Source organism: Lepisma saccharinum, chromosome 8 (genome assembly GCF_977018435.1).
Source record: "Lepisma saccharinum chromosome 8, izLepSacc3.1, whole genome shotgun sequence".
Taxonomy (NCBI): Eukaryota; Metazoa; Arthropoda; class Insecta; order Zygentoma; family Lepismatidae; genus Lepisma; species Lepisma saccharinum.
In genome coordinates this window covers 21,474,003-21,499,962 of record NC_139236.1, presented here as the reverse complement: position 1 = coordinate 21,499,962, position 25,960 = coordinate 21,474,003, and the positions used below count along the sequence as shown (strand labels likewise).

Below are 25,960 nucleotides of genomic sequence, written 5' to 3'. Positions count from 1 at the left end.
ATTGAACATGTTATACGAACATGTACATGAAACAAATAAGAAAATACTTCTCTACCTTTTGAAAATCTAGTATCACATCTCTTTACATTAAATTTTGTGTTCACTAAAATATATATTTGCATTCTGGCTTTCCAGTACATCATGTATAGTTTGGTTAAATGGCTGCTAAACCTGGTCATGGAGCAACTAGTAATGTATTTTGGTTGCTTGGTACAGTGGTTCTCAACCTTTGTGAGACAACAGCCCAGCAAATTTATTTCTTACAAGTCCATGTCCTGATCCCAACTATTTCACTCATAAATACATTTCTGATCTTTAAACTTTATATGGAAATTAATATTAATATATCAAATATGGCATAATCATAGTTCAATTATGTATGGACTTGCTGTCAAATATAAAATTAGATTAAAAAAATTAGTCATCAACCCCTGGGTATCCCTCAGACCCCTTCTTATTACAAGGCAACAACCAGTGACACACACTGAGGAGTAGCTAGTCTAGCAGAGATAGATCAATCAATCTCACGTCTCTAATTATTTTCAAATCACAATATTTATTGTCTTGAAGCCACAGTTTATATGCAACACTTTCATTTTCATGTGCTTCTCGTTCTTCAGTGCAATACGCGGGCAAAGCTGGAAGGAACTACTACCCTAGCTCGATCTTCCTCCGCCTCACTAGTTCCAGGTAGAGACAACTGTCCGAAGGGGAAGGGAAGATTTCTGCCTCTACCTCCCTCGTACCCTCGCCCCCAGCTCCAATGGTTGAAAGCCCGTGCTTTCAGGCCCTCCAGTCTAGATAGGGGATTGGTTTCCAGTCGATTGCTTTGTAAATCCTCTAAAGAACTCAGGGGAAAATTTTCTGCAGGACTTATGTTCTCTGTATCTACACAACTTTTTACACGTTGTACAATATGGGATGTGCTTTTATTATTTATGAAATGGGAATGTATTATGTGCAGACAATAATGTTATGAAAAACTAAATATGCTGACCAAGGCAGTAATTTATTTTATTAAAAAACATAAACTAACGTAACGTTTCAACCTTCTAGCAAGGTCTTCTTCAGACTCTGTATCAAGTACAAATGTTTGAGTACAGAGTCTGAAGATGACCTTGCTAGAAGGTTGAAACGTTACGTTAGTTTATGTTTTTTAATAAAATAAATTACTGCCTTGGTCAGCATATTTAGTTTTTCATAATCATGGAAACAAGGCTTAATGGAGTTACAATAATGTTATGCTTTCTTTTTCTTTTTCAAATATGGAATATATAATGATTAAATAACAAATATTTGCTCACACTCTATCTCGATCTTGGTTTAGTAGGGTTTTATTTAAATATACTAATTTCTTGGCCTCCAATGAAAAAAAAAATGGGTAAGCTAAGTTATACATATTTATTTAAGCAAGAGAACGCACGTTCTTATTGTTGTTGTTGAATTGGTTTATTTCACTTCGCTTTTCTGCCGCATTTGATTATCGCAAAAATGAGGATGAGTGATGATATGATGAAATTGACGAACGGCCCTCACAAAGAACAATCCAGGCTGGGATTCAAACCAGTGGCGATCACACATTCTTGTCTCTGTGTGTTGTACTCTGCAGTGAGTATGAAATAACTTGGAATAAAAAATGTATTCCAGAACTCAAAAAGCCAAATGAATATTATTGAAACTACAAAAAAGTGTGTTCTGTTACCTATTTATCTCCTCTAATATATTGAATTTTTGCCACCCCATAACTTTTCCTAGATGTATACATTTAATAGCGATAAGTAGCGAATGAGGTTATGGAAGTCATGAGGAACAATTATAAAGAGAGAACTCTGGACTCCTGATTTCACAGTGACGATGAACGTTTATTAAATTTAATGGGTGAAGGGTGGATACAAAGAAACACTCATGCACAGGTCAAGGCTCGAGCCCGGATCCTTCAGTAACGAGATCGTGGGATGGAGAAATTAGGGAAATCAAGCAATGCAAAATATTTGAAAAAACGTTAATCATATAGAAATATGATGTTTCAAAAATGCAATTGAAAATTACCACTGACGAAAAATGTAGTTTGTTTTACCGATACGTATTTCCACTCATCTTTGTTATCGGTCGACCTCCATGGAGGAGTGCAAGTGGTCCCTAATCGGTACCCCGTGGAGGTACATAGTGTCTCGGACTCCACTTTAAACTGTAGATTCAGCCCCAATTAGCCTTTCTGTGAATAAAGTGGACTTAAAACACCACATCGACCAACAAATCAACCAACCGTGGGGGAGTGGTTATCACAGCGTGCTCACCAGGAGTTCCAGGTTCAAACCCCGACCTGGGCATGGGTGTTTGTGTTTGTCCCTTTATTACTTTTATCGTATCATCTTCGCGATTAACCAACTGTGACAAAAAAGCAACGATAAGGAACAAAAATCAAATCAAATCATTGATTGATTACTTGATTTGGTTTATTTTACATCGCTTATCTGCCACTTTTGACTATTTGGAAAGATGATACGATAAAATTGATGAAGGGACAAACACAAAGACACTCATGGCCAAGCAGCCGAGATTCGAACCCGGGATCTCTGGCTTATTAGTGAAATCAAATCGGTTTTTATTTTCGAAGGGGGGTGGCAGTTACGTCTACTTTCTTTTATAGTACTCATTCATCATTTTGCAACCTTTTCCTGTTTTTGACGTTTTTTTAAAAATACTGGGCCCTAAAGGGGGGAGGGGTATGACCCACACCAACCTCCCTAGGGCATGTCACTGATTGCTACCCCAAGTGTCGACGTCACCGCACGTCACTGGCAACAACATTACTTTATTCCACTCCACAGGGTCATTCATTATTATAAAAGGAACCTTCTATCAAAAAGGGGTTCACTTTGAAGTGACAAGTGGCATGGAAGCCTTCAGTCTGTAAGCAAGCATCCACCAACAAGACCGAGGCTACATGATGTGCACCAATGAAAGAGCTTTCAGACTGAAGTTCAGGCCCGTACCTAGAATTGATCTGGGGGGAGGGCTCACTGATCTTTGTAAACCAAGTCCATTTTTGAAAAAATTAACAGTATTAAATGAAGGTAAATTATGTGTTTGAGGGTGGGGGGGGGGGAGGTTTCATTAAGTTATATAACATTCATAAATATACAAATAGCCTACTACATTTTTCTACATATTTTAAAACATCTCTTGAAGTATTAATTGCCTGATATTGAAATCATTCCTTACCCTCTCCATACTACTTTAGATGATATTTGTATCACAAAATAAATAAAAAAACGCACAATATTCAATCACAGTGCCTACAGTACATTCCACCCCCAGTTGACCTTTGATGCAGATGTGAAGGGAATTTGCATGATGACAGTCACAGATTGCTGTCTAAAATGTGAGGCTGCAAAGGGACAGTGAAGGCACAGATAAAGAAGCTCCCTCATGAAAAACTTACAAAGTCTAGATAATCTTCTAAATACTTGCAGCTACTTAGACTTCAGCTCATAAACAAAATGAGCGAACGCAATAGCTAGGGCCTGCATTCTCAGATATTAACATATTTCATTCCTTACTTCGCAACGTCACAATTCTAACATATATTTTTGTTTTAGCCATTAATGAAATACATGAATCCTATAGGTCCTATAAACAGCTAAAAGGATTTAAGATCCTAAAAAGGCTAAATAAATGTAAAAAAATAAAAAATGCTGAAACCTTGTTTTGTTTCATCAGAGTGTTAGCTGTACGGCAATTTGAAAAGGTATTCTCTCTCTCACACACACACACAGAAAATGGAATGGAAATGAGAGAAGGAAAAAGGCATGAGGGAAAAAAAGGGAAGCAAAATTGGCATTACAAAAGATAGCTTAACAATGACAAGTTTTAAATTTTTCCAAAATGTCATTGTTGTGATCCAACAGATTCCCGTTTAAGATTGTAAATGTAAGAAAAGCAGTTACAGTTTGGAATAGAGAAGATAACAGAGCTAGTCAAAGTTATTCCCTGCTGCAACATGCCTAAAGTGAAAGCTGCAAAAAGTAATTTACTTCGACAATGGATTGTTAATGATTCCCATTTTTCAACAGATGGTAAGGTCATCTTTTATCAAGTGTGTCAAAAACAATGAAGTTGTGGAAAAAAAAATTGAGCAACATAAGGAGTCAACAACCCACAAAAAAGCAGAAAACTTTGATTCAACTGTTTATTTCTTCATCTGCGACAAATTCTATGGTGGATATTTTTAATATGCAGTTGTGAGAGGCATTTGTATCAGCAAACGTGCCATGGAATGTGTTGAAGAACAAGGTTTTACACAGTTTCCTTGAAGATATTAGTGGTCGCAAAATTCCAGATGAGTCTACCTTGCAGAAGAACTATTTGAAACCCCTCCATGAGAAGACACTAGATACCATAAGAGCTGACATAGGTAACCATTACATGTGGCTTTGTGCTGATGAGATCACGGATTGCTGCAGCCATTACATTGCCAATTTGGTCATCGGGAAGCTCGATTCTGCTGAACCTGGAAAATTGCATCTAGTCGTATGCAAAGAACTAGAGAAAACAAATCACAGCACTATAGATTGTGTTGTTAGAGAAGCCCTACGTATTGTGTGGCCTACAGAGAATTGAGATGAAAAGTTTCTCCTCCTGCTTAGTGTTAGTGCCGGCTATATAATTAAAGCAGGAGAGGTTCTGTCTATGTGAATATGATACACGTAATGTGCCTAGCGCATGGTTTACATTGGTATGAAGAAGAAGGAATAAACAATTTCCCAGGAGTAAATTATATTGTTTCTTCTGTCAAGAAAGTTTTCCTGAAATCACCAAGTCGCATTCAGACATTCAAAGAGTTGCTACCAGAAATACCTCTTCCTCCAGAGTCAATCATCACTCACTGGGGAACTTGGTTATCAGCTGCACTCTACTAAACTGAACATTATTAGGAAATGAAAAGTGTTGTGGATAAATTTGACAGCAGCAAAGCTGCTTGCATCTCGACGGCGAAGAATGCTCTACATAATAGCAAAATTATCGCTTCTCTTGCATTCACAAAATCCAACTTTGCTGACTTAATTGCTACCATTGAACACCTGGAAGGTGCATCACTTCCAATAAACGAAGCAATGAACATCACTGAAACACTTTCAAAGTAGGAAGTACCAGGGTTATTAGGCAGTGTACTCTCTTCAAAGCTCTCTAAAGTCCTGGAACGAAATCCTGGATATGTGAAGATGAATATATCTGCAGCTCTCCAAGGAGAACAAATAAGTGGAGAATTACCATGGGGACCTAAAGAACCTGTATCTATGAAGTATGCACCAATCATTTCATGTTGTGTGGAACGAACCTTTGCTCAATACAAAAATGTGTTGAGGGACAATAGGAAATCTTTCACAACAGATAATGTGGGATTGTACATGGTTGTTTATTGCAACACTTCATCTTAAAAAAGTGACGATTTTGTTTTGTATACCTTTGAATACTTTTAACTTAGTATTTTTTAAACTCGAACTTTGAGTTTTTATTATTTTCTGTATTTTCTAAAAACTGTGTTTTCTGTATGCTTTAAGTTTAGTAAACATGTAATATGTGAAGGAAAATGTGTTTGCAGTATTGATGCTTATGTAAATGCAAACATTTGTGATTGATTTCAATAAAAATACAGGTAGGGAAAAAATCCTAAAAAGGGCTAAATCATTTCTTTCTAAAGCCTAAAATGATGTCTATAAAATCCCAAAAGTCCGGGCCCTAGTAATGGCTTCTGTTCATGTTCTGTGGATTTATTCTTAAAGTTGTGACCTGTCTAAATTTTCACTCCTCACTACAAACAAATTATACAAAATAGTGTTACCTAATGTCAAGGAGGGCTGATGGTATTTCCAGGGGGTGCTGAGAGCCCTTCCCCTAATGGCTACGGGACTGCTGAAGTCACAGATGACAAGCGACATAGTCTCCTTTAGTATAAAACAAAACGTTCACCTTCCATGCAAGAACAACAGACCGAAGCAGCACAATGCATGCCACTGAGAAAAAAGTGTAGTTTATAGTGTTTAGCTCGTTGTCGCATTTCAGTTCAAAAGGTTGAATGAATTATTGAGGGTCTGCTTCCAAGTGACACATGTCACTTGTTGCTTTGGTCTGAAAGTTCCCTGAGAAAACAGTATAGGTCAAAGTGACAAGCGACACTTGCAGCTTATGTTGCTTTGGATCGCAAGATTGCATTTACTTCTCAGGGTTGGTTTCCAAGAGCCACGTGTCGCTTCCATCTCAAAGCTCTGTTAAATAGGATTTACACACACATTCACATAATACGTATACTTCTGCATTTGTGTGTTAAACAGTAAAGATTTTTAACTGCCCCAAAACATCGAATATTTTGATATTAACATTTGTTTCATATTTTATGACATCAACATTTAAATTGAGACACAAATATGTAAAAGCTTGTGTGTGCCTAATCTTCAATAATTAACATCTCTATGCTGGAAGGAACCAGGCAACTTCTAAGACTACTGTGTTTCAAAGGCAACAGATCCCGTAGCGGTAGCACTGGCAGAAATTATTCCACACAGGTAAAACAGCGAAAGCGAAAAATCAAGTGAGGCCTGGCCGGCTCGGTAGCTCAGTGGTTAGAGCAATGGCACAGTATGCCAGAGACCCAGGTTCGAGTCCTGGTCGGGCCTGCATTTCTTGCTGAAAATTTCTACGTAGTACATCTCCTGTGTGTGCCTAATCTTCAATGTAAAAGCTTGTTTTAAGTCCATTTCATGGTCAGATGTGCTCATCAGGACTACATGTTTAGTTTTAACCCTAGCTTACCCTTGATTCATAAACCCACTCCTGAAGTCTCATTGTAAATTTACCTCAGCATCCATAAAGGATTTATGAATATTGGTGTGGAAACTTTTACCTTATTGTTGCGACCACTATCAATTAAATGTTGTGATTGTAGTTAATCTAAGTTTAGAATTTCAAATAATAAATCACGAAAGTACAATAAACCTAATAAAATAAAAACCTGTAACATACAACATGAAAGGAATGTGCTAGTGAAATAAAATCGAATATTAATCGAAGTGTAAAATTCAAGTTACCCCAGTACACAGTTATCCATGCATTCCCAATTTTTACTTTTATACACGGAAGTATAAGTTCAAGACCTATAGATGTGGTACAAGAGATGCTATACTGGCCTACCTGCATGAAAAATTTGCAAATTCTCCGGAAAAGATCTAGTTCCAAATATTTTCAGACACAAATGCTCAATTACATCCATTGCCTTTAACTTCAGTAAACACAGCATTAGCACGAATACTAAACCACTAACACCTAAACAAATAATACATTTTCGAATCGCCAATAGGAACACCAAGCACAACACAAAGCCACCTTCCACATGAATTCAATTCTTCATGCCAATCTTCTGTTGTGTTCCTGCTTGACTCAGAATGAAATTCCCTATGGATGCTGAAAATCCCCCTTTCCCCACTTTAATTTTCCTGCGATGTGAGAGGTTATCCAAGTTGGAATCATTGCTCAGCCATTCTTTTGTAACGGACGTGACACGTACACAACATAAAAGTATTAAAAAATACACTAATTAAGATTTGTATCCATTTTAATTATTGAGAAAGGTTGTACTCACTGAAATGTACAGTCACAAAAATTGTCATGCCAAATACTTAACTGTATTTGATTTTATCTGATATGAAAGAGGTGTAACGGACGTGACGTGTAAAACACCCTGTAATGAACATAGGGTTGGGTTTTCCATAGTTTCTGTTAATTGGACAGACAAATTAACTGGTAAATATTTGTTATAGTAATGTTAATATATGCTCTCTTAAGACTATAAAGTATGACCTGTTAAAAGTTTTGATGTCTTATTGAAAAATGTTTAACTTTGTAACGGACGTGACAAAGGATTTGTAACGGACGTGACAAAAAAGTGCATCATTTATAATGACAGTTTTTATTTGAAAAAAACACTAATATTATGTAATACAACATTGTACATAATAATAATATAGTTATACATAGTTGCAAAAGTTTAATACTACAATTCTAGTGAATTAACATTAATTAACATAAAAGAAACAGGTCTGGGAAAGAGATTAGGCTAGTTATGGACTAATTCTGATTTAATAAGCAGGTTGAGTAACAAAAAAGACATTACACCTTTGTGGACACTAGGTCTATAGACTATTTATGTTTTTCTCAGCACAGGTCGTAAATTATCACTTTTCTAAAATCTTAATTCTTCTTGAAAATTGGTACATAATTCTGTCTCCAACTTTCTTTATTTGTGGTTCAGGCAGTATTTTGATTATATCCTTGAAAAGGATAATTTTGTCACCTTCATCTCTGATTTTGAAAACTTTGCTTCGATTGTCATATGTTTTTAAGAAAGTTACATTAACATCACCATCTTTCACATTGCTTTGGCAAACAGCCACATAGCGACATTCATTTTTTTTATGACTAGTGAGTTTGACCAGCACATAAACTCCTGGAAAGATTTTATCATGAGAAAAGGAATCACTGTATTGTAAAATACTCAGATTAGTTTCATTGTCATACTCCATTTCATTGTCCAAGTCATTATTTCCAAAGCTTTCTTCACTGTCAGATTCGTCACTGTATACATCACTGTATCTTCAACGGTTTGGCAGTTTTTTACTACTTTTTTCACACTCATCAGGCTTCAAAATATACACTTTTGTCATCAGGTCACCACTAGTTTTACCAATGAGGATGTTTTTGTTGACATATGACTGGAAATGGTGCATTGAATTGATAACAGTTATTTCAACCTTCTTAGTAGGACTGTTAGGTAATGCATTTTTTATTCTCTTTACTGCTTTGCCATTTGTTCTTGGACTTTTGTATGAACCGAGCTCACTCTGACCACCATTTTGAATCACCTTCTTTCTTGCTCTATACAACCGCTGTCGTTCTTTATCTTTCTGCCTTTTTTCAGCTAACAGTTTTTTATCTTTGGTCAATTCATTTTTTTCCTTCTCTCTTACTTCCTCTTCCTCAATTTATCTTTCTCCAAATAAGCCTTCCATTGCTCTTGATTCTTTTTTCTCTCTTCTATACATTTAGCCATTCTTGTCTTGTTGGGAGTGGGAGCCATAATCTGAAACAAAACAATAAATTTAGAGCCAAATAACCTAAAAATAAATTTAGGGCCAAATAACCTAAAAGTAACATTTAACATAAACATTTGTTGCAATGTTGAACATTTATATTATTGTCATGCCTTTGCTAATAAGTTTCTGTTAGAATTGTGAATAAACATGTTGAAGTTGGTCAGCTCCAGCTGGTTTTGTTTCAAATAGATTTTAAACATAATAAAAGGTTGTTTTATTATCAAAACATGTTAAAAATAGGTACTATTGCTTTTCATTAACAGTTTAATACCATTTTGAAGTATGTGGAAAGTTTTATTTCTTTGTAGCATAATGGAATCTGAAGCTCTGCTATTAGTTGAACATGGTGTTTATATCTGAGTGTTGTTAATTCAGCCTCATTAGTTCTTGTATCCTTATTTATTAAACAACTTATAGTTTTGAGTATATAATTTCATTTTAATTTATAGAAATATTTTTTAGGTTAGGTAGGCCTACCTATTTTATGAGACATTTTAGTCCTATCTTGTATGGTCTGAAAACTGAATTAAATCTTATCTCCCAACAACAAATACATTTTGAATTACATAAATAAAGAAAATTTAGTTGTACTGTTACAGAAATATGAAAATCAGGCCAGAAATATGGACCCTGCTCTAAAAGTAATTAAATGAGAGGAAAATAAATATGAAAAACAAGCAAGAAATAGAGTATTTTTTCTTGTCACGTCCGTTACACTAAAGTTTGTCACGTCCGTTACAGGATTTTCACAGGTAATGCTATTTTATACAAAACAGAATACACTAGAAATCAATAAACAATGCACATAACCCCACTTCTACCAAGAGTCACTTACATCACATTATTAGGGTTGGTGTGATATAAACTTATTCATGTTTTTTGTAACGGACGTGACATTTGTTCTTCCCCTTCTTAATAAACAAATAAACAGCTTAATACTTACATAAATCAATAACTCTTGAGTGTAAACAATACTCCAGACATCAATATTTCTTCATATAACTGAGAAGAACAGCTCACTGGATGATTTGATTATGTTCAGCTGTTTACAAAGCAGCTGATTTTAACTAACAACTGATCACATCTCAGTGTTCCAACTTCAATGTAAGGAAATGTGATGAAAGATAAAATTAAATAAGAAATAAATGCTTGAAATAGTTATTTTAGATTATTTGCTGCTTAGCTAATCAGTTTATATGATATTTTAAACAGTTTTCAATTTTCGCTATGAGGTGTATGTTATAAAAGAATGGCTGTGCTTTTGTTCTTTATATATATTTCACATTCATACATCTTTCATCTTAATGATCACTATTAATCTAAAGAGGGGAGAAAAGCAACGTAAATTAACTAATAGAGTATATATATTTTTCTGATAGCTTTCCCTTTCAAATATTATTCATTTTCCTGAAAGAAGTACTCTCACTGGTTTTGAAGGTTACAAAGAGAAAATAATCATGCATTTTAAAATTTAAAAATGGAAAAAAAGTAAGCATATAAATAGTTTAATTACTTGATTGATCGATTGATTAAATTGCTATTTTACGACACTTTTGTACCACTTTCGGCTAATTATGACGAGTGATATGAAATTAGGCCAGGCCGGTATTCGAACCCTGGATCTCTGGCGTTGTATGAAATAATGCTAACTACTCTGAAACGGAGGTCGTCGGTGTATATTCTTGGATATCTAGTTTAAATTTTAATTTATTTAATTACCTTGTTCTTCAATATTTAAGCTTTTCCCCTTTCCAAATTCTGTTCAAGTAGCAGAGATCAGGAAGACAGAAGTAAATGTAAAATGAGAATTAACATAGAATTGGTTCGTAAATGTTGTTCAGATTTCCCTGTTTCTCGTGCATTTCCAGATGTATTTTCCCTACTTCCCTTTTCAGTACGTGCCTTCGCGATGGCACAGTGGTAGCGTCGTTGCCTTGTAATCAAGGGGTCCTGGGTTCGATACCATGTGGAGGCACATAGTGGTTCCGATCCCACTTTAAACTCTAGGTTCAGTCCCGATTAGCCTTACTGTGCATAAAACACCAAATCAATCAATCAACCTTTTCAGTGTGTAATTTGTGAACCCAGAATTCCCGTCCCTAAGAAATTTCCCTGTCATAAACAACACAGCTCCTGCGATACAAAGGCCATGAGGGAAGAATGGCAGAGGAGGGTGCCAGCCAAGGGAAGGGCAAAGGCTCTGGGGTGGAAAGTGCAACTGGTGACTCTCTCCAGAAGGAGGTTACCTGGCCACGGATTCACCGTGCCTTAGAAGCAGTGTTTCCTTCCGCTCTCCCCTCCCTCCCTGCCAAGGGATTTAAAGGGATTCGGTGGGATTTCACCCTGCAGAGAAGTGTCCACCAGCTATAGTGGAACCACAAGGAAAGAAACCTGCGCAGACCCCATCGCGCTGGCGGGTGGGGGAAAAAGACAGGGGGAAGGAGCCTTTAGAGCGGCCAACGTCAGTGTTGCCAGACCTATTGATTTCTCGGGAGGATTCCATAATAAACTATTGCTATGGCACCTCCGACGGCCTGGTCAAAAACAAGTTTCCTGCTCATCTTACTTGAACATGGAGGGGAGAGTGGAACTACACTCAGCCATGAAAAGTGCTGTTTGAACTGTGAAATTATGCCAAACGATACTCAATTGTGCTAGGACATTATTATTATTTTATTACTATTACTACATTACCATGGGCGTCCGGAAGGGGGTGCAAGGGATGGCCGTGCCCACCCTGGAAAATGAAAGTCAACCAAAAATTCTATATTTTTCACATATAATTTCATTTCAGCTGCAATAATGTGTGTTAATTATTGCATGAATATGATACATCGAAATTTAAGCAATGTTTTTTGAGGGAACAACACTATTATTGGAGAAAATGTGCCTTCTTTGCCCCCCCTGGAAAAAAATACCTTCCTTGACCCTGCCTGGAAAAAATCCTGCGGACGTCCATGTACATTACTATTTTTAGATGGTTGTATTTTATCCCACCCGAAAATCTATTTCTATTTTAGTTATTTTACGTCGCTTTTGTGCCTCTACGGGTAAGTACGACAATATGGATGGATGAAAAACTGATGAAATGAATGAAGTGACACAAACACAGTGAAACGTCCTTGCCTTACTAAGTAGAAACACTGACTTCGTAGCGTGGGCAAATTATTTTATGCATGTATGTGTGTGTGTCTATTATATATATTAAATGCAGCAACATAGAGGCAGCATAACTGACGAATAAAGCATGTGAGTGTTAATAACAAGAAATTTGCTAGATAACGAAGTGGCATAGTTCAATTACAAAGGAAATAATGCACCCCCTCCCCCGTAGTTGCTTGGAAGTTTCATCGGCTTGAAAATACTTAATTTTCTATCCTTAATATACTATTCTATACTTAAATACTTAATTTTCTACAAAATTATATAGCGGCATGGACGTCCAGAAGGAAGTGCAAGGATGGTCGCCACCCACCCTCTCCTCTTCTCTTCTGGAAAATGAATGTTGACATAAAAGTACTTATTATTTCAGACGTATGAGTTGATTTCAGTCACAGTAATTTACATCCATTATTATAATAGGGATGTAGGAACTCAAGTGGTGTTTTCTGAGAGGGCAACATTATACAGGGTAATATGCCTCGTTTACCCGCCTGATAAAAATACATTGTTTCCCCCTCGCTGGAAACGCCTATGCCGCCCCCGAGAAGGTCGTTCATCCGCTACTATTAGATCATCGGATTTTGTAGCAGATCTTCTGGTTTCCCAAGGAACAATCTCCCGATTTTTTAAAGTCTGACCTGGCAACACTGCCCCGAGCACCGATAACGGCAGGGAAGATGCGCGAACGCTTTTGAGGGAAGGTTTTTTTCCTTGTGGTCGAGCTATAGAGAAAGGCTCTTGGACATTCCGCGGCAAACAGCTGAAAACATTCGGACGCTAGAAGGAAAGAAATGTATGAATGGAAGGTTGGTTGGAAAGAATATTGTGAAGAAATGAAAAAAAAACAACTTTTCAAAAATTATAGCAGGGTCGTCTCCAATTACCTGGATGACCCAGAGTATATGCCACTGCCATGATGCCATACAAAAAACTTACTACAAAATTACTATCATTAATAAAAAATAATTAATGCATGGGTGTCTCACATATATCTTATCATTCACTAAAACTCACAAAATTCATATTTTTTTATTAATGCTTTTCAGTTTGTAGAAGCGTGGTTGTTTATTAAATAAAATAATTACCATCATTAACAACCAATTGTACACTATCACTGGCATGAGTGTCTCGAATGAGACACATTCAAAGATGGTGCCTGATATGTGGACCAAGTGCATTTTGCCTCCTAATTACATTACATTTGTTTTTATGAACAAAAGAAATAAATAAATATTGGGAACATCCTAGGGAACAACGTAATTTATTTTCAAACAGATGAAAAATCTAAAAAATAGAGGCGGTGGGCCTGAAAGCCCACCTTCCCCCCTCTGTAAGCTAGGGTTAAAAGTGTATCTGAACCGTTATGCAATGTGTGTCCACTGGGATTGGACAATATCTGTCTCTTGGTTGCTACATCATGTAAATTTCATTTAGCTAGTTGTATGTCATTACAAACCTGTAAGCTTATAACAGTAACTTCAAGTGAAATAGGTTAGCTCTAATTGGCAAAAAGCCAAACTTTCCATTTTTTCCCAAAAAAGCAGGCATTGTATCGAATAAAAAAACGTCCATTCAATAAAGCTGGCTTTTTTGCAACTCTATTCGAAACACACCTTTTGTGGCACTGAAACACCAGCAATGTTACCAATGCACAGTCTTAATTTCTATAAACAACGATTTTCCAAGTTCTCCCTTATAGACGCCTCATACGATTGGCTATCGGTAGAAATGAACATTTATTTTTCACTGATATACATGCCGAGCTAATCCACCTAACCAAACTGAAAATTAATGATGGCATGTTCGCACATGTGTGTTATGTACCATTTTTCATGCTTTGTAAAAAATTTCATTTACACTTCCCGTTACATTTTGCAACACTGTGTGGACACTAATGAAATCAAGTCATTGATCACCGGTTTCAAAATATATGCATGAACAAGGCTTCAATTTGGTATAAGGATTATATGTGTACCACTTCCGGTTCCAAAGTTGTATTATCCCCAACTCAGGGTTGTGTTGTAAATGGAACCTGTATTTATAGAGACGTTTACAGATATGTCGCAGATTTTTGCAGCATTAGATGTCGCAGATTTTTGTAGCATTAGATGTCACAGATTTTTGTAGCATTAGATAAACTGAGTAATAAACATGGCAATAACAAAAATAGTGGATAAAGGCTTATCATAATTCCATGAAGAAGGACCAAAATACATGATAATTTGTAGAAAAAATTAGCTATTATTTTGATTAGTCTTAGAAATGATAAATTCAATTTGGTGGTCCACGGAATCACCAAATGCCCTTTGTGTTACAATCTGGCACCACTCCTGTTAGAGGTTAAAAATGTGTCAGTGGTAAACTTTCAATTTCATGACTTCCATGGATAGACAGACATACAAAACAACATAATTTATATCTCTTTAACATTTAATGTGCAGAAAATGTTGGATCATCATATATATATATATATGTTTCCAAGATAACAAAACATCAGTTTTAGATGATTGTTGCTTCTCTCGGTCAGTGGGACTAGCTAATCGAGCTTACTTTTATTGCATATGTTATTATTTGATAAGTCCATCAGTCTGCCCACCCATCTGTCCTTATGACTCTGAGAGTTCTTTCTCAGATCTTCGCAGTAGACGTGGGTGGATATACAGAGTGACAGATGCATATGACCATCATACAAGAGTACTTTCTCACTTTTTCCTAACCAGTACATTCAAGGAAAATTCTGTTGATTTTTATTTAGATGCTGGAAATTCAAAACTAAAAAATTCAAGTCTACATGTTCAAAATACTTAAAGAATTTTTATTTTATACTTTTAAACAAAAATGTCTGAAAGCAAATTAAAAACACTATGCAGCAAATGTCTTGCAAAGTCTTGATGCACTAACTTACCAATCTGAATCATCAGTCTTGACACAAGAAGTAATCTTTGATATTTTGGTGAACAATCCATTTGACAAAGCTTCTAATTTTTCTAAGATTTCAATATTTGGAATCTCTTTTCCTTCATCATTCATTTTAGCGAACTGAAAATAAAAAAAGCAGAAATTGGTCACATGGACATGATGTAAGCACAAAGAACTAATTGTAACACAAACAGCACAATACTATATATATATAGTAGTTAGTTAGTAGCTAGTTCAAATAGAGGTCCATAGTTACACAAAAACAATGATGATGAATAGGGCTCGGATAGTTATGCACTAAAAAAAATGCAAAATATGCATGCAACTATGCACTTTAAAAACCTGTTAATTTATAAATGCTGTATATTACAAACTATGAAAGATTACATGCCAGGCAATGAATATGCATTATTCTGAATGCTCATTCGCTACACAGATTTTTTTCTTTTAATATGCTTCTGCGTTAAATGAAATCCAATACGTTACAGATCAAGATCATGATTGCATTTGATAACAACATGATATCTCAAATTTTCGAACTTGAAACTCCTCCTATTTTCAGTTAGAATAGTCTTATATTCAGAAAACACACATTCCATTTCACAAGATACAAGCGGACTGTATTTTATGGCAACAAAGTCAGATACATCAAGTTCCAGATCATCCACACGTTGTCCATTTGTATGCAGAATTTTGCAAAGTTTCACCATTGTTGCATATCCACTGTTCTTTAAAGTCTTCTATAATTAATAATAATGCGGTGTTGCTAGCTTAGTCGATTGTTGAGGTGAGAATGACATACTTTCACATTTCATACAATCCAGGAAAAAGGAAAGAAGAAAGACAGAGAAAAGATAAAGAAAAAAGAAGAAAAGCGAGGAGAAGAAAAATAAATACAGTACATGATCAGTGTTGGTTGTGGGTACAAAAATATGCACATCAACAACTTATTTTCATACAAATATGCACCTGCATATGAAATATGCATTTTCAGTTAAAAATCCTTAATGCATAATTATCCTAGCCCTAATGATGAAAATATATACTTTAACAAATTCTGAAGTATTGGAAACAAATTCAATCTAATAAGAGACAGTGCAATAATACTGGGCATATCTACTTGGCACAACAGTTGTGCAACTGTTGGGATGCTACCACAATGGATGCATTTGCGGTTCAACTCTCCCAACTCATTTTTACTTTGCTACTATTCCTCAAATCTGTTGTTTCAAAATGACGGCACTGCAGAAACTATGTGTGCATCATTGTGCTCTGCAGTAAGGGAGGAGTGGAGCAGACTTCACCGTGGTCGGAACTGCAGGGATGAAAGGGAAGGTACATGAAAGTTTCCAGCCGAAGGGTTTTTTGTTGTAGTTCCTTTATATCTGTTGGAAGACGTATTCAGCTATAGCAGCATTCCATATGAACTCAACAACTGAAGAGGAACTATTTAACCTTACATTTTTTGATTCATTTGAAATTTGGTATACTGGAAGGACCACTTGAGTTAGGAAAATATGCAACTTTATAGATCCATATCTTTTGTATTTCCGAAATTACAGTGTTACAGACTGTGTGATTTTGACAATTTCTTTCAACATCTTTTAGCTATAAATTACAATATTTCGGCAACCAGGGCACATACAGAAGTGATTTCGATGGTGTTGTCAAGGTCTTCAAGGGCTGTTTCACACAAAATGTAGCATGTGTATACCAGGGTAAAAAAAAAAAATTGAAGGTGATGTAAAGAAAATTTGGTATCCATTTTCTCAAAAACGGGTATTAATCTTTTTTCCAAAAAATTACATGTTATACATAAACTATCATTCAATAAGTATACAAAATTTTAAAATGAGGTGAAAATGGTATCTGGAGTTATGTTAGATTTAGGTTAGGTTTGGGTAGGGTTTGATAGGGTAGGTGATGGATGATAACAGATTTTCATAGGCAATTCCTAATATTCAAAAGTAAAAGTCTAACAGAAATCAAATATAATATTGTTTGAATTCAGCGGCAGCCATTCATAAGGACGATACGGATGCCGCACTGCCATGTGTAACCACAAGTGAACAAACATTACATTAACATTGATACCAGGTGGTCCAAAAGTCATGGAACAGTCAAATATCATGAGAAATACACATGGAATTGGAAAACAAAAAAATACGTGTTTAATAAGTGAAAGAAAGCTATTCAATGATATCACACTTGATTCCCCACCCCCTGGGGGTGGGGTGGGGGACAACTGTGAAATTTTAAATGGAAACCCCCATTTTGTATTGTAGAATCAGATTATCAGAAAATAACCGGGTTTCTGTACTACATTTCGCGTAACCTAGGAACAACAACGTGGACGCAGTAGTATTTTGTTCCCAACGTCGAAAAGCATAAACGTCTGAATTGTTCATTGTTTACGTCATGGCCTGATTTGTTTTTCATCCACGCTCCCATACGGTCGCTTGAAGGTGGCTGGTCTGACATCTGGCGACTTCATTAATTGCTTACGTTTTCCCGTTTGTTTAATAGCAGGACAAACTTCTTTCTTCTTGTGCAATTACTCAATCAAAATAAATTTCACTATTGAGTTTGGAAGTGCAGTCCATAGACTTGTAAATTGCATTAATTTTTCTGTTACGTATTTTCCTAATTAATATTATGTGACACTCAAAATGTAGGACATGTCTGGGAAAAACCAGACATCTGCTAACCCTATTTATACTGAAGGAGACTGTGTCGCTTGTCATCTGTGACTTCAATCTGAAAGCTCCTTCATTGGCATACATCATGTAGCCTCGGTCTTGTTTGTGCATGTGTGGTGGATGTTTGCTTAGACTGAAGGGGTCCTTGTCACTTCAATGTGACACCTCCATTGTCATGTGATGCTTCGTTCTCAATGTTCTCTATACTTAACAAGATTGTTAGCTACTTCATCAGAGATTAAGATCTAATTTAGCCTGTAAATTACAAGAGAACACATTGCAACTACTGTTATTGGAAAACGGCCGGTTTTTTGATAGAAGGTTCCTTTTATAATCACGAATGACCCTCTGGAGTGGAATAAAGTAATGTGGTTGCCTTGTAATAAGAAGAGGTCTGAAGTTGAATCCTCTGTGGAGGCAGAGTTCTTCGGATCTCATTTCAAACTGTGGGTCCAGTTCACATATCTTTAATAGATTATCTTAGCCATCTTATTTGCTCCTACTTCAGTTTTACTGCCAGTGTTTTCAACCTCTAGGTCGCAAATGGTCCCTTGCACCCAGGGGTTGACGACTATTTTTTTAAATCTAATTTTATATTTGACAGCAAGTCTATACATAATTGAACTATGATTATGCCATACTTGATATATTAATATTAATTAAGGTTTCATATTAATTTCTGATTAAATTGACTGAGCTGTGGTCTCACAAAGGTTGAGAACCACTGCAACAAGCAGCCAAAATACATCACTAGTTACTCCGTGACCGGGTTAACCAAACTATACATGATGTACTGGAAAGCCAGAATACAAATTTATATTTTACTGGCCACAAAATTTAATGTAAAGAGATTTTATGTTTTCCTTCATGAACATGTTCGTATAAGAAAATTCAAACATTGAAAATCATATCATACTATTAGGTTCTATTAAAAACACATACAAAACTAGTCTAGTTATGTGAATATGTCCATACTACATTGATATATTTAATAAGTCTACCAAAATATGAAGTTAATACTCTGAAAGAACTTCCCATTCAAAAAAGCCAGCTTTCTTGAAAACACTGTTTTTGTCGGTACCAGTTTCATAGATCGGAGACACATTAAAATAGCATATTTTGTGTTTCGCATGGTTCGTACTTACCAATTGTGTATTGCGGAACATAGTTCAAGGTGCCATTATGCTTTTTACATTATCAGTGCTTTTTTTTTATTCCTTTCTTCACTTCGGAACACAAAATATGGCGGGCACATCTTGACTCATGTTGTGGGTATGCAGTGTTTCAACCTTCTTTACCGAAAAATACCTACTATCATGTTCTCCACCGGTGGAAAATATACATTATGTACGGGTAGCTGACGGATAGCCCCACGAACCATTATGCACGGTAGCTGACCGATAGCTCCATGAACCATTCACGGACAGCCCCACGAACCATTTCCCATAAAATTAGGTTAGGTTTGGTTACGTTAGGCAAACATAGTAAAAAAAGGGGGGTTTGAAACACTGACAGGGGCTTACATCATCAAACGTACGCAGCATCCTGTTGTCGTAGGGCAAGCAAATGAAAGCAATGGCAATTGTGCGTCGGTGAGATATTTCTCTTGAAAAATACATGATTTCCTGGTCAAATATATTCCACGATGAAAGAAAATGGTATTATTATAGTATGGGGGTGACACCTATAAATCATATATTTCACTCTTTTTTACATTTCTAACTTACTATTTTGGAATGCGGAACATTTCCTAAGGTGAAATAATGCATTTCTAAGATAATGTCCATTTCTTATATTTACGAGTACTTACTCTTACTTGTTATTTCGATTCTGTAACACACATTATGGCGACACTGTACTGGTTCATCACTCGTTGTGCGAGTGTTTTCTCGATTTATGCAGTGTTGCAGTCTCGTTCATCGGAAAATACATACTTTCATGCCCGGATTTGAAATTACGCTAATACCTCGGAAACCATTGACGTTAGTCCCAAAAACCATTGACGTTAGCCCCAAAAACCATTTTCCGTAAGGTTATGTTAGGCAAGCCTAGTTAAAAAAATAAAAATACTCGACACTTCATGTTCTAGTGAAAACACTGTGAGTTCGAAACACTGACTACGGGATTACGTCATCTATTGTGCTTTCGTGCAGAAAGCAAATGGCGGCAGCACAAACAGCGTGTTGGACAGAGATTTTCGCAGAAAACATTTATTCGCATTAAAATGGTTCAAAACTACATTCACGAACTTCCACAACGCTACAGAAAACGATTTCCGTAAGTACTTTCTCCTGTAAATTTGACGAAATCCGTCACCCCTATACTATAATGTTACCAAGAAATGTGTCTCCGATGTTAAGATCACCGACGTCGATGCATCTCCGATGTATGAAACTGTTACCTTTTTGTCTAGCTATGAATTTCATATTGTAGGCTAAATTGTATTTTATATTTAGAAATGAGTGTATTTTATAGTAGGGAGATAAACGAATAAAAGCAGTTTTTTTTCCGACCTCTTCCAACTCTATAAACTTGTAAGTTACCATTAAGGAATTAAACTGCAAGTAAAAGTTAATGGATTTTGCAAGCTTAATAAGATGGAATTTTGTTTTAAGTCCACTCTTGTGCACAGATGGTCTAATTACGACTGGACCTACAGTTTAAAGTGGGATCCGAACCAATATGTTTCTACCAGTTATCGCTGGGATCCCTTGATTACGATCGGTTGATTGATTTAGTTTATTTTACTTCGCGTTTTGTGCCTCTTGGCTAACTTGCGAAGATGGGGATGAGTGATGAAATGATGAAATTGATGAATGGACATTCACTTCAGTTTTACTGCCAGTGTTTTCAACCTCTAGGTCGCAAATGGTCCCTTGCACCCAGGGGTTGACGACTATTTTTTTAAATCTAATTTTATATTTGACAGCAAGTCTATACATAATTGAACTATGATTATGCCATACTTGATATATTAATATTAATTAAGGTTTCATATTAATTTCTGATTAAATTGACTGAGCTGTGGTCTCACAAAGGTTGAGAACCACTGCAACAAGCAGCCAAAATACATCACTAGTTACTCCGTGACCGGGTTAACCAAACTATACATGATGTACTGGAAAGCCAGAATACAAATTTATATTTTACTGGCCACAAAATTTAATGTAAAGAGATTTTATGTTTTCCTTCATGAACATGTTCGTATAAGAAAATTCAAACATTGAAAATCATATCATACTATTAGGTTCTATTAAAAACACATACAAAACTAGTCTAGTTATGTGAATATGTCCATACTACATTGATATATTTAATAAGTCTACCAAAATATGAAGTTAATACTCTGAAAGAACTTCCCATTCAAAAAAGCCAGCTTTCTTGAAAACACTGTTTTTGTCGGTACCAGTTTCATAGATCGGAGACACATTAAAATAGCATATTTTGTGTTTCGCATGGTTCGTACTTACCAATTGTGTATTGCGGAACATAGTTCAAGGTGCCATTATGCTTTTTACATTATCAGTGCTTTTTTTTTATTCCTTTCTTCACTTCGGAACACAAAATATGGCGGGCACATCTTGACTCATGTTGTGGGTATGCAGTGTTTCAACCTTCTTTACCGAAAAATACCTACTATCATGTTCTCCACCGGTGGAAAATATACATTATGTACGGGTAGCTGACGGATAGCCCCACGAACCATTATGCACGGTAGCTGACCGATAGCTCCATGAACCATTCACGGACAGCCCCACGAACCATTTCCCATAAAATTAGGTTAGGTTTGGTTACGTTAGGCAAACATAGTAAAAAAAGGGGGGTTTGAAACACTGACAGGGGCTTACATCATCAAACGTACGCAGCATCCTGTTGTCGTAGGGCAAGCAAATGAAAGCAATGGCAATTGTGCGTCGGTGAGATATTTCTCTTGAAAAATACATGATTTCCTGGTCAAATATATTCCACGATGAAAGAAAATGGTATTATTATAGTATGGGGGTGACACCTATAAATCATATATTTCACTCTTTTTTACATTTCTAACTTACTATTTTGGAATGCGGAACATTTCCTAAGGTGAAATAATGCATTTCTAAGATAATGTCCATTTCTTATATTTACGAGTACTTACTCTTACTTGTTATTTCGATTCTGTAACACACATTATGGCGACACTGTACTGGTTCATCACTCGTTGTGCGAGTGTTTTCTCGATTTATGCAGTGTTGCAGTCTCGTTCATCGGAAAATACATACTTTCATGCCCGGATTTGAAATTACGCTAATACCTCGGAAACCATTGACGTTAGTCCCAAAAACCATTGACGTTAGCCCCAAAAACCATTTTCCGTAAGGTTATGTTAGGCAAGCCTAGTTAAAAAAATAAAAATACTCGACACTTCATGTTCTAGTGAAAACACTGTGAGTTCGAAACACTGACTACGGGATTACGTCATCTATTGTGCTTTCGTGCAGAAAGCAAATGGCGGCAGCACAAACAGCGTGTTGGACAGAGATTTTCGCAGAAAACATTTATTCGCATTAAAATGGTTCAAAACTACATTCACGAACTTCCACAACGCTACAGAAAACGATTTCCGTAAGTACTTTCTCCTGTAAATTTGACGAAATCCGTCACCCCTATACTATAATGTTACCAAGAAATGTGTCTCCGATGTTAAGATCACCGACGTCGATGCATCTCCGATGTATGAAACTGTTACCTTTTTGTCTAGCTATGAATTTCATATTGTAGGCTAAATTGTATTTTATATTTAGAAATGAGTGTATTTTATAGTAGGGAGATAAACGAATAAAAGCAGTTTTTTTTCCGACCTCTTCCAACTCTATAAACTTGTAAGTTACCATTAAGGAATTAAACTGCAAGTAAAAGTTAATGGATTTTGCAAGCTTAATAAGATGGAATTTTGTTTTAAGTCCACTCTTGTGCACAGATGGTCTAATTACGACTGGACCTACAGTTTAAAGTGGGATCCGAACCAATATGTTTCTACCAGTTATCGCTGGGATCCCTTGATTACGATCGGTTGATTGATTTAGTTTATTTTACTTCGCGTTTTGTGCCTCTTGGCTAACTTGCGAAGATGGGGATGAGTGATGAAATGATGAAATTGATGAATGGACATTCACTTCAGTTTTACTGCCAGTGTTTTCAACCTCTAGGTCGCAAATGGTCCCTTGCACCCAGGGGTTGACGACTATTTTTTTAAATCTAATTTTATATTTGACAGCAAGTCTATACATAATTGAACTATGATTATGCCATACTTGATATATTAATATTAATTAAGGTTTCATATTAATTTCTGATTAAATTGACTGAGCTGTGGTCTCACAAAGGTTGAGAACCACTGCAACAAGCAGCCAAAATACATCACTAGTTACTCCGTGACCGGGTTAACCAAACTATACATGATGTACTGGAAAGCCAGAATACAAATTTATATTTTACTGGCCACAAAATTTAATGTAAAGAGATTTTATGTTTTCCTTCATGAACATGTTCGTATAAGAAAATTCAAACATTGAAAATCATATCATACTATTAGGTTCTATTAAAAACACATACAAAACTAGTCTAGTTATGTGAATATGTCCATACTACATTGATATATTTAATAAGTCTACCAAAATATGAAGTTAATACTCTGAAAGAACTTCCCATTCAAAAAAGCCAGCTTTCTTGAAAACACTGTTTTTGTCGGTACCAGTTTCATAGATCGGAGACACATTAAAATAGCATATTTTGTGTTTCGCATGGTTCGTACTTACCAATTGTGTATTGCGGAACATAGTTCAAGGTGCCATTATGCTTTTTACATTATCAGTGCTTTTTTTTTATTCCTTTCTTCACTTCGGAACACAAAATATGGCGGGCACATCTTGACTCATGTTGTGGGTATGCAGTGTTTCAACCTTCTTTACCGAAAAATACCTACTATCATGTTCTCCACCGGTGGAAAATATACATTATGTACGGGTAGCTGACGGATAGCCCCACGAACCATTATGCACGGTAGCTGACCGATAGCTCCATGAACCATTCACGGACAGCCCCACGAACCATTTCCCATAAAATTAGGTTAGGTTTGGTTACGTTAGGCAAACATAGTAAAAAAAGGGGGGTTTGAAACACTGACAGGGGCTTACATCATCAAACGTACGCAGCATCCTGTTGTCGTAGGGCAAGCAAATGAAAGCAATGGCAATTGTGCGTCGGTGAGATATTTCTCTTGAAAAATACATGATTTCCTGGTCAAATATATTCCACGATGAAAGAAAATGGTATTATTATAGTATGGGGGTGACACCTATAAATCATATATTTCACTCTTTTTTACATTTCTAACTTACTATTTTGGAATGCGGAACATTTCCTAAGGTGAAATAATGCATTTCTAAGATAATGTCCATTTCTTATATTTACGAGTACTTACTCTTACTTGTTATTTCGATTCTGTAACACACATTATGGCGACACTGTACTGGTTCATCACTCGTTGTGCGAGTGTTTTCTCGATTTATGCAGTGTTGCAGTCTCGTTCATCGGAAAATACATACTTTCATGCCCGGATTTGAAATTACGCTAATACCTCGGAAACCATTGACGTTAGTCCCAAAAACCATTGACGTTAGCCCCAAAAACCATTTTCCGTAAGGTTATGTTAGGCAAGCCTAGTTAAAAAAATAAAAATACTCGACACTTCATGTTCTAGTGAAAACACTGTGAGTTCGAAACACTGACTACGGGATTACGTCATCTATTGTGCTTTCGTGCAGAAAGCAAATGGCGGCAGCACAAACAGCGTGTTGGACAGAGATTTTCGCAGAAAACATTTATTCGCATTAAAATGGTTCAAAACTACATTCACGAACTTCCACAACGCTACAGAAAACGATTTCCGTAAGTACTTTCTCCTGTAAATTTGACGAAATCCGTCACCCCTATACTATAATGTTACCAAGAAATGTGTCTCCGATGTTAAGATCACCGACGTCGATGCATCTCCGATGTATGAAACTGTTACCTTTTTGTCTAGCTATGAATTTCATATTGTAGGCTAAATTGTATTTTATATTTAGAAATGAGTGTATTTTATAGTAGGGAGATAAACGAATAAAAGCAGTTTTTTTTCCGACCTCTTCCAACTCTATAAACTTGTAAGTTACCATTAAGGAATTAAACTGCAAGTAAAAGTTAATGGATTTTGCAAGCTTAATAAGATGGAATTTTGTTTTAAGTCCACTCTTGTGCACAGATGGTCTAATTACGACTGGACCTACAGTTTAAAGTGGGATCCGAACCAATATGTTTCTACCAGTTATCGCTGGGATCCCTTGATTACGATCGGTTGATTGATTTAGTTTATTTTACTTCGCGTTTTGTGCCTCTTGGCTAACTTGCGAAGATGGGGATGAGTGATGAAATGATGAAATTGATGAATGGACATTCACAAACAACCAAGCCCGACCGGGATTCGAACCCGTCGCAGCGCGATGTGCTAACCACTCGGCCACAGGGTCGGGCGATTACAATCGGGGATACCCGCTAGTTTCTAACCGGAAAGAAGTATCGCACAACACTGCAAGTAATTTTGAAACTTGGTGAAAGTAATTAGTGCTGTTTGGAGTTCCAGAAAGTGCTTTCTATTGTCCCGCTCCGACAAAATATATATAAAAAATACCTCACGGACGAATAACGGCCACAGATCACATCACATGATGTTCCCGAATAACTTTACCGAAGGAATATAGAGATTAGGTAAAGCCATCCGAAGATTGCCGATCTTGCACGAACGCGTGACGTCACCGGAGAAGCAGTGAGCTCGGCTGAAGCAGACGGCCCCTAGCATTTATATGGGAGATTCAGAGAGCGAAAGTATATTATTACTTTTAGGAGGGGGAAAATAATAATTGTCATCCTCCAAGATGGTATTGAGGCATCCTTTTAACGATTAGTAACATAATTGAAAACGCGCTACTTTTAAAAGGGGGCAAAGTACATGTG

At 36.3% G+C, this 25,960-nt stretch overlaps 1 protein-coding gene and 1 non-coding gene across 2 annotated transcripts in view; one reads left to right on the top strand and one right to left on the bottom strand.

Annotated features, from left to right (window-relative positions):
• Nucleotides 1–25,683, bottom strand: part of LOC145991698 (uncharacterized) — a 71,226-nt gene extending 45,543 nt beyond the window's left edge. The window contains exons 1-2 of the mRNA XM_083127756.1: nt 25,638–25,683; nt 15,217–15,350 (exon numbers count right to left, since the gene is read on the bottom strand). Coding sequence (XP_082983882.1) covers nt 15,217–15,341 — 125 coding nt within the window. The 5' untranslated portion in view covers nt 15,342–15,350; nt 25,638–25,683. The remainder of the gene's footprint in view (nt 1–15,216; nt 15,351–25,637) is intronic.
• On the top strand, nt 6,606–6,677 carry TRNAT-AGU (transfer RNA threonine (anticodon AGU)). Its single transcript has one exon. It is a non-coding gene; the product is annotated as a tRNA-Thr (tRNA).
• Nucleotides 25,684–25,960: the final 277 nt, after the last annotated feature.